The sequence below is a fragment of the Nannobrachium achirus genome, assembly GCF_963921795.1.
Source record: "Nannobrachium achirus genome assembly, chromosome: 13".
Lineage (NCBI taxonomy): Eukaryota > Metazoa > Chordata > Actinopteri > Myctophiformes > Myctophidae > Nannobrachium > Nannobrachium achirus.
Genome location: NC_137833.1, coordinates 20,438,862 through 20,456,628, shown reverse-complemented (window position 1 = coordinate 20,456,628; position 17,767 = coordinate 20,438,862). Strand labels below are relative to the sequence as shown.

General features: G+C 44.8%; 1 protein-coding gene across 2 annotated transcripts in view; it reads left to right on the top strand.

Moving 5' to 3' along the window:
* Nucleotides 1–17,767, top strand: part of cdh23 (cadherin-related 23) — a gene marked incomplete at both ends in the record, with an annotated part of 273,834 nt that overhangs the window by 77,263 nt on the left and 178,804 nt on the right. For both annotated transcript variants that reach the window (XM_080739709.1, XM_080739708.1), the window contains 2 exons: nt 12,412–12,606; nt 13,082–13,210. In XM_080739709.1, coding sequence (XP_080595835.1) covers nt 12,412–12,606; nt 13,082–13,210 — 324 coding nt within the window. The remainder of the gene's footprint in view (nt 1–12,411; nt 12,607–13,081; nt 13,211–17,767) is intronic.

The window sequence follows — 17,767 nt, the reverse complement described above, 5'->3', positions numbered from 1 at the left end:
GGATCATGAGGCGTGACTGACTGACTGACATGATACTAACTGCTCCCTACGGTCGCAATAAGTTATTAACCCCCAACCTGCTCAACTGGAGAGCTGCTCAGATATGGATAGTAAAAGCCAGCTCTGAGTGTGTGTGTGTGTGTGTGTGTGTGTGTGTGTGTGTGTGTGTGTGTGTGTGTGTGAGTGTGAGTGTGAGTGTGCGCGTGCCGTGTGTGTCTGTGTGCACATGTGTGTGTAATCCTACTTCTCTCTGGCTGCAACTACCTCCCCCCCGAGGGCTGTTGCTGTGAAAGTGTTTATATCTCAGCTTTTCTTGTTTATAAGAGCTGCAACAAAAGTTCTCCCCTCCGTCCGTCCTGGAGACGGATAGAAAGGTCTGACTTTCTGTGTCATGCAGACTAAACTGTGGGAACAGCAGGGACCAGGAGGAGCAGTAAGGCTGGCCTGTCCTTGTCACCTCCCTGTGGGACCCCCACCGTCTGCTCCTCTCTCTCCGGGCGAGGAGGGCCTCGCCCGCTCCCTGGCTCCCGTCAGAGCACCAGACCTAATTAACTCTAGTCTATTCTTAAATAAACAGCCCTGGCCCTTAAGAGGCAGTCATCCATGAGCTGCATCCAGCAGGGAGGACGGACCGGGGAAAGGTTGATCACCAGATAAAGACCTGGCTTTCAGATAAAAAAAGGACCGGCTCGCATATGCATTAACCACTTTAAGCCTAAGATTATTTTATTTATCGTGACATGCCCAAAATATTTATGCCAGTTTGAAAGTGATTAATGCACTCGATTTAGGCACATACCGTAAATACCTAAGTACACACACAAATGTGTATGTTGGTTGCACTCAGGTGTTGCGTGCTGAAAATAGCCGATCTACAAGCTCACAACACATCGCAGCACGACCTGTAGATCGGCTATTTTCAGCATGTAACCAATTGTAAAATCGGGCATTACGACGCCATCAAGGCCCGCCAAAATACATTTTCATGGCCAAAATCAACTGGAGATTTAGTCGACTAAAATTAGACTAAAACTAAAACATTTCAGAAGATTAAAATATGACTAAAACTAAATTACATTTTATTCAAAAGACTATGACTAAAATGACATCAACATTTGCTGTCAAAATCAGCACTGATGTACGTACAACATAACACACAGTGCACATGCATCGTGCTTATTAATTATGCACAGATTCATGCTCACATGCTGTACATTATGCACAGACAAACCTTTCAGATAATGACATGCGTCCCCAGGAACTGCATGAACCGACATATGTTCGGGTGCAAACACCTTTTAACCTACTGCGTGTGACACAGATTCATACGCACTAGCATGCACGTCTACTCATCCATTCTCTCTTTCACACACACAGACAACACACACAAACAAGGCTGTCCTTGCCTTTTAAGTCGCTCCCTTTGCTGTCAGTCTGTGTGGAATCATTTTATGTGGCTGAGTGCTTCTCCACAAAATCGCCCATCGCGCAGCAAGGCCACAGAGCGACCCGAGAGAGAGAGAGATGTACAGGGGAATAACAAGGGCTAGCTCCTCCCCCCACACTGCGCCCCCACCGTGCTCAAACTCGTTGGGAAAAAACGTGCACGGAGCAGCATCGCCCGTCTTCCCGTGAGGATGCCAGGACGGGAGGACGGAGCGTCGGCAGGTTAGCATTTCACCAGGTTAGCATCACCAGCGCCGAGCTCCGAAAGCGTCGGCAGGTTAGCATGTCACCAGCGTTAGTTTTACTGAGGTTAGGGTTAGGGTTAAGGTTAGGTTAGGTTTAGGTGGTAGGTCCTCCCGTACGGGATGTTGAACTGGGAGTTGGGGACTTAGCCAGTACGCCACTGTGTACAAGTCCGCGGAGTGGAGCGTCTCGTCCGCAGAGAGGCAGCGTCTAATTCGCGTTCTGTCCACAGAGAGGACGCGTCTAATCCGAGGGCGGACGCGTCTGTGGTCGCGGACACGCTGGGAGCTCGCCCTTCCTCGGAAATAAAGTTGAAGGTGTTTATTGTGGGTACATTTTCACCATTGCGGGGCACCCGCTGGCCTAGTGGTCAAGGCGCATACCACATACTAGGCTATGATGCCTGCTGGCGTCGCCAGTTCGATTCCCGATCCGGACAACCTTTGCCACATGTCATTCCCCATCTCTCTCCCCATTTCCTGTCAGTCTACTATCCTATCAAATAAAGGCATAAAAAGACCAAAAACAAATCTTAAAAAAAAAAAAAATCACTATTGGTTTCCTATGCCATACAGTACATGTAAAAGGCCCATTTCATAACACGTGCTCTGTCTTGTTGCACTTTCAGGAGAAATCCATGGGCACGGGAGGTTAAATGGATTGTTGCGTGTGGGCAACCTGCTGTTTGGAGATGGAAGAGAGGGAACATCTCCAGCTATGTTGGAGAGAGAACGTCACACACAAACAATAATGTCAATCCATTCAGTCGAGCAAATCGATTTTCTGCCAAGGCCGGTCGTAATTCAATTTCAGAATGCTACAATTCTGAGGGAAAAGCCCACCCACACATGCACATGAGTACACGCACACGCGCGCACGCACACACACACACACACACACACACACACACACACACACACACACACACACACACACACACACACACACACACACACACACACACACACACACACACACACACACACACACTCAGTGATATACACAAGTGATATAGTGCCATGGGTGGCGTTACCTGCGCCTCCTCGCTACGCTGACACCAGCAGGGTAGCGTCTATTAGCCCTTTTAAAGAGGGGGGTGGAACCTCCTTTCACTTCATTTAACATTCCCTCTTCTCATTCTTCCTCTCCTCTGTCACCATCAAATCGGGAACAGTGGGAGGAAAATTAGAAGGAAAAAAAAGAAATATATAAAAAGTGGGGGCAGATAATTGAAAATCGGATCCCAGGCAATTTAGCCGCAATGTGAATGTGTCGGTGCCCTTTCTCTCATCTGCTGCTTTCCTTTGCTTCCTGCTTCTACTTTTCCCCCTTTCTGATTTATTTGCGGTTCCCATGGCATAGGGCTTCTCTCTTGGGGGTGTTTTTTGAGAACTGGTGGCTGTTAGAGATGCAGGTTCAGGTATGAGGCAGTCACAAATATGGATCCAAGAACCTGCTCACCCTCAGGTCTACATAGACAGACATTGATTGATTGATTGAAGACTTTATTAGAAGTTTGCATAGGAAAAGGTACAGTTTCATGACGGTACAGTTCACTGGTACAAGGTCTACTAAAAGGAGATCCATGAAAAGACTAAGCTTATTTCCACTGGAAACCATTGAAGTATCTCATATACCGGTAACATTGAATGACAGACAAATAGAACACAGTACTATGCATGTACACTGCAAACACGGCTACCTACTACACTACACATGGAGGCATTAATAGTACACGTTACTTTAAATAAATGACATGGGTATAAACACACATTATACACATTCATACAGTACATCTGTGTTAAAATACACTTTTGAATCAAGCAAAGTTATTTTCTAAACCAAACTCCAGGCTTCTCAGCGGAGGATAAATCATTTCTGTATAATTTCCCCCATTTACCGTTGGAGCCCTGTGGATGAAGGACATTTAGTCATGATTCAATAACACAGTGAATTATTGATAAGCTAATTTCAGAGGTGAAATATGGCTTATTGTGTCACCTCCATGATTAATTGAGTGCTCCCATGATTCACCTGGTTTGGCATCTCTGGCATAGTGAGATATCATCTATAAATCAGCATCAGCTCGCTGAGCTGACATGTTAGAACACTATATTCTGTGTTACTGTATATGCCTGACTGACACCATTTTCTGTCAGTACAGTACATGTACCTTTGAGTATCAGCACTCTCTGTTGCTTCCATAGTTTAGTATTTGCTTTAAGTGGCTCAGTAACCCTGTTAAAAGCGCTCGGATAGTGATCCACTCGCATTGTCGCCGTGATTTAACTCCTCTCCTCTTTTCATTATTTTAACTGAGCTTCTCCTCACTCCCAATCAAGTCCTTCACACTTGCTCAAGAACAATGCCAAAAGGCAGAAACTGACATGCAGCAGAAAAGCAGGAGCAGTGATGGAGGGCATGGGAGACGAGAAGTGAAAGATTGAGAGAGAGAGAGGGGCTGGCACAATCACAGGCCTGATGGGTTCGGAGCATTGAGCCCAATGTAAAGCCGGAGAAGGAGTAGAGGGGCTTGTGGTGTACTAGGTGTAATCATGGCTCTATTGTGGGGAGCTGACAGACCTTTGTGGGGTGCCGGGGGCCAGGCACTGACCCAGCATATCATTTACGTCTTAATATATGCGCCAACAGTGTCTGCCACAGCGATAACCTAGCATCGGAAATAAAATGTCGGAGCATGATATCTCACTTGCCGGCCACGCGTGACTCATTTAATCAACGTCGTTGAACACGTGAACATGTGTATTTGCATTTAATGTAGGCGATTACAAATTTATGTTAGCGATTGGTTGGAGGAGCGCTGTGACTTTCATTGCATACTCTGAAAACAGAGTATGTTGAACTATACTGGGTTTGTCAGATGGAATTCTCTCTGAGTTCCATGCAGTACAGTATCATCAATAGCCATTAACACGTACCACACACAAACTATACTTGTTATTTTTACTAAAACATATAGGCTACTAAAACCTTTTTAATTTGCAATTGAGATGAGCCGTGTCTGTTTGAATCAATACTGATGGTACAAGTATACTGTATATAACCTGGGCATTGTACATAATTCATAAGCCTAGTCTCTGATTTGGCAAGCACTTATTTTACAGATTTACAGGAGTTAGAGGAGTAGTGCGTAGTTCATGATCTTCTTGACATTTGAATTTCAACAATGACATACTGTAACGCAATCTGGCAATGTATAGGACCATTTCATAAAACTGGAAAATGGGAAAGTAGTATTTATCTTGTGGCAGCTGGTCCTAATCAAAAGATAGAGTTGTTAAATTATCACCTGTTTTTCCCCTTTTTGCTTGTTGCTGTGCTTTCAACAGCACTGAGCGGTATGGTACGGTATGTTCTTCCACAGTAAAAGGCTTGTTTGTCTGATTTGCATACATTCCTTAACAAATTATATGCTAAATTTGGGCTTTTAGCTTGTGTACTTGTGTGAAAAAATTCCCCGCATACTCCACTCTAAGTCAATTTAGTGCATTTGTTGTTCATCACAGTCAGACCAACATCACTGAACCCAGCTGAACTTTACCGTGCCAAAGTACCACCACAAAAAAGGCTATTTCATCCCACAGCCAGGACTCCCTGGAGTAGAATGTTGAGAAGTGAGAGCGGTGGAATCTATAATACTACAACTCCCATCTCCCAGCGGACGTACTCCCAGCCCCCATCATCCCCCAAAGGTAGAAGCAGTCCCTGCTTGGGGTCCCAGAGGGAGACTCTGGGGTTGTAGTTCTGAAGCCTGGCCAGCATGACTCTCCAGAGCCCCAAGTACTCTCTCTCTCTCTCTACCGTCCTGCACTTGCAGCGTGCTGGATGGAAGATGGATGTCTGGCTAACACTGCTGCACAGAGCCAGGGGCCTAACACGCCCATTACACATTATACAGCAGCCACCGAGTTAAGAGGACAGGGGACTCCCTTCAGTATTAGAAGTGTCTCATGGCTATTAGAAACAGGCCTCTTCTTTCATGTGCTCATAGTGGTTCTCTTTTTTGTCTTGCTTTTCCCATCTCTCTCTCTCTCTCTCTCTCTCTCTCTCTCTCTCTCTCTCTCTCTCTCTCTCTCTCTCATTCTCACTCTGCTCGCAATCTCTGTTTTACTCAATCACCTTACAACGTTCTGACAGTCATTTCCACACTGTTCACTCATCCCTGCCAATCGTGTCCTGGTTATTTCCCCCCAGTGAAATCTCTCTCTCTGGTACCGCTCAGAGGGAGATGAGGGGGATTCCCGCAGTGCACTTCAGATAACGCGAGGCAGGAAGCTCTCCTCGTCCTCCGCTCTCTATTTAACATGCTGCTCCCAAGGACACAGGTCCATTGCCTCATTTATTCCACTTATATTCAAAACCTACAATTCATCCTCACGTGGCAAATATATGCAGGGGGAGGAGCAAGAGGGCTTTTTCTTTACGCTTGTAAGCAAATATGCACTGACAGACACATGCGCCCATGACCACGAGACTGCCATCCAGTGCTGGCAGCCTCTTGTCTGGCCATCAGCGGGTATTTGTGTTTATTATGTGACTTGTTTATGGAGAAGTGATTGGGAAGTCTTATGGGCTAATAAAAACAAAAGGATTCACCGCCTTGCTCTTTGCGCCTCGTCACCCCCATTGACTCCTAATCGGTATCACGCGGGTCCAATCAATGGCCTGACGGAGAGACCATTGACTCCTGGGGGAAGGCACAAAAGGCCAAGCGAGAAGACGGACGGTGCATCCAGGAGCTCCCTGCAACTGATGAGTGGGAAGAGACGATTATCAAAGTGCTGCTGGGAGCTGCGTGCGCTCCGATGCAGGGGCGCGAGAGTTGATTTGACTCGCAAAGCAACTGATTGTTCGGGGCATCTACTCTACGAGGCTATGCCGTTGTGGCACAGTAGTGCATATATATGTGAGTTGGCACTATTTTAGGGATGTAATGATAATTAAAAAAAATACATGTATTTAAAATTCAAAAATAGGAATTTTCCAAATTCTCAGCAAAAAAAACAACTCTTAAGCTTAAGAGGTTTAAGTCCCTTCATGACCCCAGTGGCTCTCTTGCAGGGAAAGAGCAGGAAGGCAAATTAAGAGATGTGAATAAATGGATATGATTGGTCTGGCATGAACAGGCGCCGGAGCCTTCAGAGTGTAATGGTGAATTAATGAGCGGCTCCTTAATGGCAGCCGTGGCGTGTAGCCCTCTCCACACAGCCAGTCCTGCTAACCTAAGCACTACCTCATCAGTAGAGGTCATCTGTGCTCAGAAACGCTTTGAACTGTGTGCTGCTGCAGCGCCGCAAGCTCTGGGAAAACTTCAAATGTGTGTCTACCTGTGTGTGTGTGTGTGTGTGTGTGTGTGTGTGTGTGTGTGTGTGTGTGTGTGTGTGTGTGTGTGTGTGTGTGTGTGTGTGTGTGTGTGTGTGTGTGTGTGTGTGTGTGTGTGTGTGTGTGTGTGCGTGTCTGTGTGAGGGGTTATTTACTGAGCGCCCGTGGCAGTCGACACTGGGCGGGTGTTGTGCGGCGTTAATGAGTCATTGTTTAGCACGGTGCTGTGTGCAGGGAGATAGAGACGCTCTGTCAGGCTTTAGGGAAGGAGAAGGATACCGCATATCACACACACATACACTCACATATCCAGATATCATTCACTCTCTCTTCCCCTTCCTAAATAGTCACACACACACACACACACACACACACACACACACACACACACACACACATACACACTCCTAAAACTCCATCCCAATCAAACCGTCTCCTGACATCAAAGCAATTTTGATTCAAATGTGAATGCACACGCGCGCACGCGTGCACATTTAATTAATTCACCAGGGTGCAATTTGTATATGCTACTGTTTTATTTCATGCCCACAAGCTGGTGTCAAACTGAGTTGCTTGGTATTTTTGCAGGTGTTTCATGTCCTCTTCCCCAAAAAACAGATGGCACGACAGGTTCCCCCCAAAACAATCTGCAAAAGACTTGCCTCAGATGTAAACTAAGAGCGAGGTGCAAATAAAGGCAGGGCAGTGGGTACGTGATAAATGAGGTTAAACAAAGTGATCTGATCATTTTGGTGTCTGTCAGCAAAAGCTGGGTGTATTTTTGCTTTGTCTGCAGAACATCACTCCTCCTGACAGATGGATTATTCTTTTTTTTTTCACTGTATGAAGGGTGTTGTATTGAATCAACATGATTGATTGAGCCCTCTGTCCTGATGCCCGGTGACATCTGACGCTCTGCTTACTGGCAGGAGCGACAACAGTTTAGCCCCCAAATGCTTCACTACCTCCATCTCCAGTGGTGGTAAAACGTATCTCAAATGTTTTACTTGAGTGAAAGTATCAATACTGCAATGTAGAAGTAGTACAAAAGTATTAGTATCAAAATGTAGTTAATGTACCAAAAGTAGAAAGTACTCATTATGCAGAATGTCCCATTTCAAGTTTTCAAATGTTTGAAAATCTTTTGAAAATATCAGATAATGATAATCTAAATCTACAAAGTAACTAGTAACGAAAGTTTTCAAACAAATAGTTGTGGAGTAAAAGTACAATATTTTCCTCTGAGATGTAGTGGAGTAGAAGTAAAATAATTGGAAATTGGAAATACCTAAAAATTGTATTTTCCACCAATGCACCTCTCTCTCTCTCTCTCTCTCTCTCTCTCTCTCTCTCTCTCTCTCTCTCTCTCTCTCTCTCTCTCTCTGTGTCTGTCTCTATATCGTCCCCTGACAGGGGCCCTAACACAGTGAGACAGACCACAGTCTCTAGTACTGCTGATGCATGTCTGTACTGTAGGACAAAGCAAGAAGGGGAAAGAGGGACATAAGGGGCAAAGAAAGGCGGAGGGAGAGAGGGGGGTGGAGGTGTGTAGACGGACTCTACAGGGGTGATGTGCAGAGTGATGCAAACCGAGGAAGTTGGTCTCCGTTCTATTTGTGATGTGATGTTTTGTGTCCTGGGGAAAGGCTTATACATCATTCTCTCTCTCTCTCTCTCTCTCTCTCTCTCTCTCTCTCTCTCTCTCTCTCTCTCTCTCTCTCTCTCTCTTTCTAAAAAGTGCCCTCTCCAGACCATAAATGCAGTTTTTACTATGGTGAAAGAAATGCAAATGCCCCCTCCCCTTTCCATGTCATACCTGAAAGCAGCATTCAAGAGAATTGCCTGGTTCAAACTCTCCTGAACTTGAATGCAGCGTCTTATGTTGAAATAAGTGCCCTCTCTGTGTAGAAATCCATGCAGCTATGCCACATCTCCAGTATTGACTTTATTATGCTTAGTTCAGTGCGGTATCGCGCACTGGAAATAGCCGACCTGCAAGCTCACAACGTGTCGCAGCGCTATTTTCGATGCGACATTTTAGAAATGTCAGCCCCTGCCCCTCTAACATTCTCTGCACGTCCCTGCACACGCACACGCACACACCTCTGCACACTCACAGCACAGCATGGCAGACACACCTCTAGCTGTGGGAGGCGTGGGCCAAGCAGACTGTAGGGTTCAACTGCATGCTGTCCTCCTGCCGTCACTTCACCACCATGACCTCCACACACACCTGCACTGTGTGTGTGCTATTTCTATACTTGTGAGGGACAAATATCACAGTATTGGAGGTCCTCATAAAGAGAAGATTAGGGTAGGATTAGGTTTTTTTATTTTTTTTATTTCAAGGTTTTTTATTTTATTTTTTACAACAAGTATAATAAACAAAAGTATACAGAAAAGATGTATGTTACCTCTCCCACCCCAAAGTTCCCGCTCCAAGAAAGCCACAACCTGGTGTCTTGTACTCTTATCAGGGAAAAAGTAAACGAGAATGATAATAATGATAATGGTAATATTAGTCGTAGTAATAATAGCAAAGAAAGAAAAAAGATAAATAAAGCACCTGTACATGAAAAAGTGAGCGCAATAAAGAATGTATGATTAAAAGGAATACAAAACTATATATATATATATATAACACAATGGGGTCAGTATTATAGTTCATTGACGTCAGCAGCTTTCATCCTCTCAATTATGTTAAAAAAGGTTGCCAGATGGCATAACATTTCAGATTGCCCTCGAATCATCTTGTGAAATAACTGATTTTTTTCAAAATCAAGTGATGCATAACATCATTAACCCAAGCTTAAAATGTGTGGGAATTTTTCTTTCCATTTAAACAGTATCAGTCAAAAGGGATGCAAAAGCTATCATATTTTTTCACTGCGCTAAGATGTATTTCTTGTGAAACAACTCCAAACACTGCAATAGAAGCACAAGGTTCTATGGGTATTTTTAATACATCTGAAGATGCTGTTTCACATTTTACTGGTACCAAAAAACCTTCAGCTCAATGCAAGTCTATTAAGATTTGGCGAACTTTACACTTGATTTTCTTATCTTTGTAAACCTTTTCATTAACACTATGTTTTCAGTTGCTATAGTTTAAAGTATTTTTTAAATCATCATGATATGCGTTTAGTAAGTAGTAAGTAGTATGTTTCTAGGCTTTGTATTGGCTATACAAAGTGAAGACCCACCCTCGCAGCCAATAGCATTCATTTGATTCATTTCCGGTACCATTCTCTGGACAGGTTATAGAAAGATGGCGGATTTGCACTTGCTGAAATATAGGCTTCATTTGCGGTCTGTAGAAACCAATGGCGTTGATCTCTTTAAATAGACGATTGACACGTTGTGAACTTGTTCATTAGATCGGCTATTTGAGCTATTTAAAAAATGTTTTTCAAAATATTGAAAACAATTGCAAAAAAGTTTAGGGATAAGGTGTAAAAGTACTGGCGAAAATAGGGCCCACTGATTTATACTTAGTTACGTGCCAGCACCAAAAATAGCAGATCTTTAAGCGGCCATAAGTGAATGGTTAGTGTCCATGCCTAGGACTCCGGAGGTCCCAGAGGTCCCAGGTGCATTTCCAGCTCCAGCTATGTGTCAAGGTATTCATGAGCAAGACACCTAACCCCTAACTGCTCCCCTCCCCGCACTCCTTGTGGGCAGCACTCAGCTGGGTTAAGCTGAAACTGAATTTCCCCCGTGGGATAATATAGGTAATTATTATATTATAATAAGATCTACAGTACAGATCTTCTATTTTGGGCTTTAGGTTTAGGGCAAAGTAATTTAATACAAATGTATGTGTGCGTGCGTGCGTGCGTGCGTGCATGTGTGTGCATGCGCACTCACACTCTCACTCGCATGCTCGCAAAATCGTTTTCAGTAATATACAGGGCCTGCTTCCCTTGTTCCTCCCTTGCTCCCTTACCAATATTTCTTTTGTTGACTTATCCGATCACATCCTTATTTATCCTTGTTTCTGTTTTGTGTGTGCAGTTGTTTAAGATAAAATTCCAATTAATGGGCCTTGTCCTCAGAGTTGCTGACAAACTACTCTGTGTGACCATTGGCTTCTGTGCAAGCCAGGGAGTCTGTGAACTTCTATAATTTAACCCTTAGAAAACGTCGGCACCCAATCATCAAGGACGATGATACACAAAAGAAGAAGTGTATACAGTACTTGTTTTAACTTGCAAATATGCCAAAAAGTAAATTTGGTCCCCTACCACAAATATGGATTTCTGCCGTGTGGAAAGCCAGCATCTCAACCACTAGCCTAAAGGGGAATTGTGGGAAGATATTGGGCTTTTGGTCATCAGGCAACAGAGCCTTGGTGCCGCTGCTGCCACACTGACATCATGTTGATGACATCGGTCAAATATAGGAGTTGCTCACCGAGCTCCACGCGGCTCCAGACCAGCGTCCAAGTACTCTGACACAGTACAACAGTAGCCTGGAGGGACGACAGATTTGAGATGACTGCCTGTGACCAATGTGAAAGATATTCAGGAATGGAGTTCCTTGGCCTGTTGGCAGCTTGCATACTCTGCATGCACACACTGTACATGTGGTGTGTCAGTATGAATGGGGGCGATAGTGTCGCAGTCCGTACGCTCTGTCACTGTTAAGTTCAAGGGGCTTCCAGCTTGCGGATAGAAACTGTCCCTGAGCCTGTTAGATCATGACCTGATGCTCCGCTGCCGTTTGCCAGATGGCAGCAGAGGGAGCGCTCCACTGCTGGAGTTGACCCGGGATCCTTGAAGATCCTCTGGGCTCCCCTGGGTGCAGAGTAGACGTTCTGCATGGCTGGCTGGCTCAGTCCTTCTGAAGCGCTGTGCTGTTTCAACCACCCTCTGTAGAGCCTTAAGGGCAAGAGTGGAGCATCCGTTCCAGACAGTGATGCAGCCTGTCAGGATGCTCTCAATGGATATAGTGATTACACTTGATGGTCCTGTGTGGTGTTCTGTTGTTCAATTACGCTTTAGTCTGAACTACATAAAGGTCAAGGGATCAGTCCCTTTCCAAAGCACATCAGATTGTTTTACACACATCCCTGTTGCCTTAACTGGAGGAAACATTGTTATAACTGCCTAACCTCTTCAACCCATTCCAGCTTCATTGATTGGAATCCTCCAGGGGCTCTCTATTACTAGCATAGGATTTTACAAATGTTTTTTTTTGTAAAAAATAATATTGGGACGCTTGGGTTAATCTGTTTAATGTTCATATTGTTAATGACTGTGCGCGTGTGTGTGTGTGTGTGTGTGTGTGTGTGCGTGTGTGTGTGTGTGTGTGTGTGTGTGTGTGTGTGTGTGTGTGTGTGCGTGCGTGTGTGCGCGTGTGCTCGTGTGTTTATTCCAGGACACGGCGGTGGGTACGTCCATTTTCATGGTGAACGCCACAGACCCAGACCAGGGCACAGGAGGCAGCGTGCTCTTCTCCTTTCAACCCGTGTCCTCCTTCTTCGCCATCGACGGCGCCAGGGGCACCGTCACCGTCACCAAGTCACTGGACTATGAGACCACCTCATCTTACCAGCTCACTGTTAATGCCACGGTATGCGCACACGCACGCAGCCACTCATGCACACACACACACACACACACACACACACACACACACACACACACACACACACACACACACACACACACACACACACACACACACAGATAATGACAAGTGCTAACATTAAGACAAATACAGTTCTAGACAGTGGTGGAATGTAACTTTACATTACACATACTGGACTTAAGTAACATTTTTAGGTGTTTGTACTTTACTTGAGTATTTCCAATTTCCAATACTTTTACTTTACTCCACTACATCTTCGGATCCAAATATTGTACTTTTACAGTACTCCACTACATGTATTCAAAAACCTTTGTTACTAGTTGCTTTGTAGATTGAATATTATTACAAAACATACATTAACCACCCTATATACTGTACATTTCTGCTGTGTCTGCCAGATCAACTTAATCTTTAGCAGTGATAATAACACAATACATTTATAATGTGTTTACTTCAGGATCAGGACAAGGTGAGACCTCTCTCCCGACTGGCCAACTTGGCCATCACCATCACCGATGTCCAGGACATGGATCCCATCTTCACCAACCTACCCTACAGCACCAACATAGTGGAGAATGCACCACCGGTCAGTAAGGCCACACGCACGCACGCACGCACGCACGCACGCACGCACACACGCACGCACTCTCTCTCTCTCTCTCACTCTCTCTCTCGCTTTTCCCCTCCTGCCCACAGCATCTACTTTTATAGAAGCATAGCCAATGACTAAATTGGTATTTGTAAGGAGGGAGAGCCTTTTGCTATTTTCAATAGTTGAACTCCAGTAAGCTTCATAATGTAGATTACCGGCAAGGCTTGTTCTTATTGTATTGACCCGATTTCCGGGGGCTCCGTGTATGCTGCTCGTGTACATTGTATGTGTGGGGGTTCCCGTTCACGGCCCTGCCGAACATCGTTTCTGAACCGTGTGTACGTTATGGTCCATAGAAAAAAAGGCCGTTTTGGGGCACCCGCTGGCCTAGTGGTCGGGGCGCATACCACATACCAGGCTATGATGCCTGCTGGCGTCGCCGGTTCGATTCCCGATCCGGATGACCTTTGCCACATGTCATTCCCTGTCTCTCTCCCCGTTTCCTGTCGGTCTGCTGTCCTATCAAGTAAAGGCATAAAAAGCCCCAAAAAACAAATCTTAAAAAAAAAGAAAAAAGGCCGTTTTGACCAAACCCACGACATGGGAAAAGAAGCCGAGATATTTGCTTTTTTCTGCAGCCAGGATAATACAATTCAGTTCATAGCGTCAAATAGGGTGCTTAAACTGTATGTACTGTATATGATGTAGCCTCATATAGGCTGTTCGGACGGTTCTCGAGATACGTGAACTACGAATGAACAGACGTACGTATATATGTACAGAGATTTTGCCTATTTATTTTAAGATAATATGTAAACTATATTTTGTTATATTTGTTTACAAAATGTGTTAAAGTTAGGGTAAGTGATTTCATCTAATTGAAATAATAACAAAATGGGTCTATTTTCTGATAGTACTAGTTAATATACAGTAGATACCTATAGATATTGGGTAGCCATTCCTCCATCTGGCCCCACTGTGATTTGTCAAGTCACGTTTAAGCAGTAGTGTCTGAAAGTAGACTATATTGTTATGTGCAGCGAGGGACCAGGGGGTTGGTTGGTTCACCACACTCTCTTCGCTACAGTCTTAGAGCGCTGGCTGCTGAGCGGCACCATGGGGGCATTTAGGACTTGAAATGCTTTTATCAAGGGCACCGTAGTAACAGTTTGAGACGATGTTTCTCGTTTATTCTGCTCTGTCCATTTCTACAACCATCAGACCCCTTTCTTGCCTTGCCTCGCCTCTCCTCGCCTCTCCTCTCCTCCCCGAGTCATTCTTCACTTCTTCATCTCATCGCTCATCTTGCCGCTTCTTCCATTTCTACGTTTTGCCGCTTTCTTTTGTTATTCCGGGGGTGGGGTGTTTGGACTAAGGGCGATGGAAACACAGTTAAAGTGAAGCTATGAGTTATTGCCATCGGAGGATGGCTCGTCTCCCAACATTTGTCCTGCAGGTCCCAGCGCGGCCCCTCTACAATCAGAGCTCAGGCTCTCTGTCCTCGGGCTCTCTGTCCCCCCGAGGCCCTGTTTTTCTTCCCCGTCCTTTTTCTTTTTTTTTTCCTATGTCCCAAACACAGCCTCAGGTCCCTCCACCGGCGGGAGGACAATTAAATTACTGGGGGGGAGATTTACAGTCCCATTGCTGGGGGGTGTAAGGCCTACAGGAAAGGTCACTGAGGCCAGGATTTATCATCTATTAGCGTGTGTGTGTGTGTGTGTGTGTGTGTGTGTGTGTGTGTGTGTGTGTGTGTGTGTGTGTGTGTGTGTGTGTGTGTGTGTGTGTGTGTGTGTGTGTGTGTGTGTGTGTGTGTGTGTGTGGAGACTGCAAGACCTTACAACAACAGAAATCACAATATAAAACAAGATTATAATGACAATAAGTGATTGCAATGAATTCCACTAAATTAAATAATAAATAATATGTACAGTAAGATATATGTACATTTACATTTACAATTTAGCTGTGTGTTTTTGTGTAAATCCTTAGGTCTTTAGATTTAGGTTTAGATTTAGTTGCGTGCCCGTGTCGGGTGTCAAAAACAGTAGATCTACCAAGCCAGCTTCGCGATGCATTGTGAACTCGTACATTGGTTGTTTTCGGCTTGCAACCTGTGGCAATGCATAAATTAAGTATTTAGAGACGTATGTCTGAACAGGCTTACTTTTTTATTGCTAGCATGCAGCCTTTCTATAACAAGCCTTTTTTCCTGTCAGGTACCGGTAGTATGTATAACATCATGTTAATAGACACCCCGTACCCCCAGGTAGGTAATGTCATGTCTTCATCACGCACAGCAGCAAGAAAGAACGCATCCTCACTTCTATTCGCTCACTATGTCTTTCACTCCATTCATCCTTTCTTTTTATTCTCCCCCTCCTTTGCCCCTGCTTCCCCATTTCCCAACCATCCGCTCACGTTCTCATCTCCTCTTCCTTCCATTCTTTTTTCCTTACCTCTGCCAGTCCTTCCCACACACACTCTTTCATCCTCTCTTCCGATCATCCTCTCCTCTCCTTTCCTCTCCTCTCCTCGCACCGTTGTGTCGTAGTGAAATGTCAAGTGCTACATTTGCATGCATATTAACGGGGCATGACGGAGTCGACGCCTGGTGTCCCCCCGACTCCCGATTCATCAGCTGTCACCAGGAAGGTCACAGCAGGGGGGGGGGGGGGGGGGGGGGGGGTGTAACATACAGTAGAGCGAGTGGGAGATGGAAAGAGTTGTACAGGTATTGTAGGAGACTGTACTGGGACAGTACTGGACCTGTACTGGGCCACATCATAGATAGACAAGATAACACTAATGCTGGTTGATTATGGCAAGGGTTAGGGTTAGTTAACCCTAATAACATGATTTATAATTAGATATTTGTGTCTGAGTAGTTTGGTAGAGAGCAGAGAACTCTCTCCTTTACCACAAGGTTCTTGGTTCAATCCCACCAACTCAGTGTATGAGTACCAATACTTGAGTAACTAAGATGAGTGGATGGTACAGTAGGCGATGCACTCCACCTAAGCAGTCCACCTCCCAGGGATCTAGTGCATCGTAAATTGTATAGATGCCATCGTTACTTGCCTGATACTGACAATAAGCCACTCTGACCTTACTTATACATTTTACTGTATATTGCTGCCAGTTTGAAGAGTATCCTGATAACGATAGTTAAATTATATAATTTAGTTCATTAACATAACAAATACAATAACATAATGTAAACATACCCGAGGGAAGTAGGGGTGCTGGAGGTGCGGCCGCACCCCCTCCCCCACGTCCCACCGCACCCCCCACCGCACCCCCCACCTAAAGGGGGGTTGGGGGAAAAATATTGCCGATCGGCAAGTAGAGGCTCTGACATCAGTGGCGTGAAGTAGGAGCTATTGTTGGCTACTTCTATTTCCAGTACAATTTCAAAATAAACATGTGTTGAATGATCGATTGTATAGACAAAAAAAATAAATAAAGACTCTTGTTTTGAAATGTGCTTCTGGGCACTGTTTAGAGAGGAAATGGCTTTCAAAGGACTTCCCTTTTAACTTGTCTGAGCGTCTGTCTCTCCGTGCGTAACATGCGTCATGGACTCGGTGAATTATAACAATACGGGCATAAAGGAATAGAACACCAAGACAACACAACCTAGGCTATAAAGGCATTAAACATCGCCCTCTGCTAGCCCTGGCGTCCTCACTGGTGAGTCGTGGCTTATATTATATAGACTTGTAATGATGAATGCTATGTTATGCTGCTATGTTATGCCTGGCTAATGTTTGGGCTAGCTAGTGGCTAATGGCTATGGTGTACCAGAACCAGCTGTTTCCTAACACTGGGGTCTGGACCGATGCGGCGGACACGTTGTATGGGTCACAACGCAGTGCGAAGCAACTCGTTGTGAGCTTGTAGATCTGCTATTTTCACTACTTGTTTGGTACAGGGTAGTATGTCTCTAAGTAATGTCTCTTGGTTCACGGGCTAAAAAGTTTGGGAACCATCATGCTTGCTGTTGCAGACAGTGGTGTAAAGTAACTAAGTAGATTAACTGAAAAGCTCTGGGAACTGAATGATTTTATGAAACTGGCACTTGTTGTCTGACTGTCTGTTGGTACCAAAAAAATCCAGGCTATATCTTGCTGGATGGTGCATGTGGAGATGTAAGGAAAGCCGTTCCCGATTGTGTTACATTTAGCTAAAAAATAGACTGCGGAAACCCCAATAAAACATGATAAAAACCGATAAAAACCGCCAAATTTTCGCTGGCGCGCGCTGCGTGCGCGCGAAACGTGCACGCGCGCACAGGGGCGCGTGACAGCCCCCCCTACTGTAAATTAGTTCCCGCGGCTATGAATGTAAACATCATGTTGTAGATCTTAGTATTTTAAGATCTAAATATAAACATTTAAAAGGGAACTAAGCAAGACTGTGTATAACACATTCCCCCCTCCCCCCTCCCTCTCTGACATGTGTCTTTCTGTAAGGAAACACCCCAGCACAATAATATAGTGACTAATAAAGGGAAATGACTGCTAAAAAATATATATATACATATTAAAAATA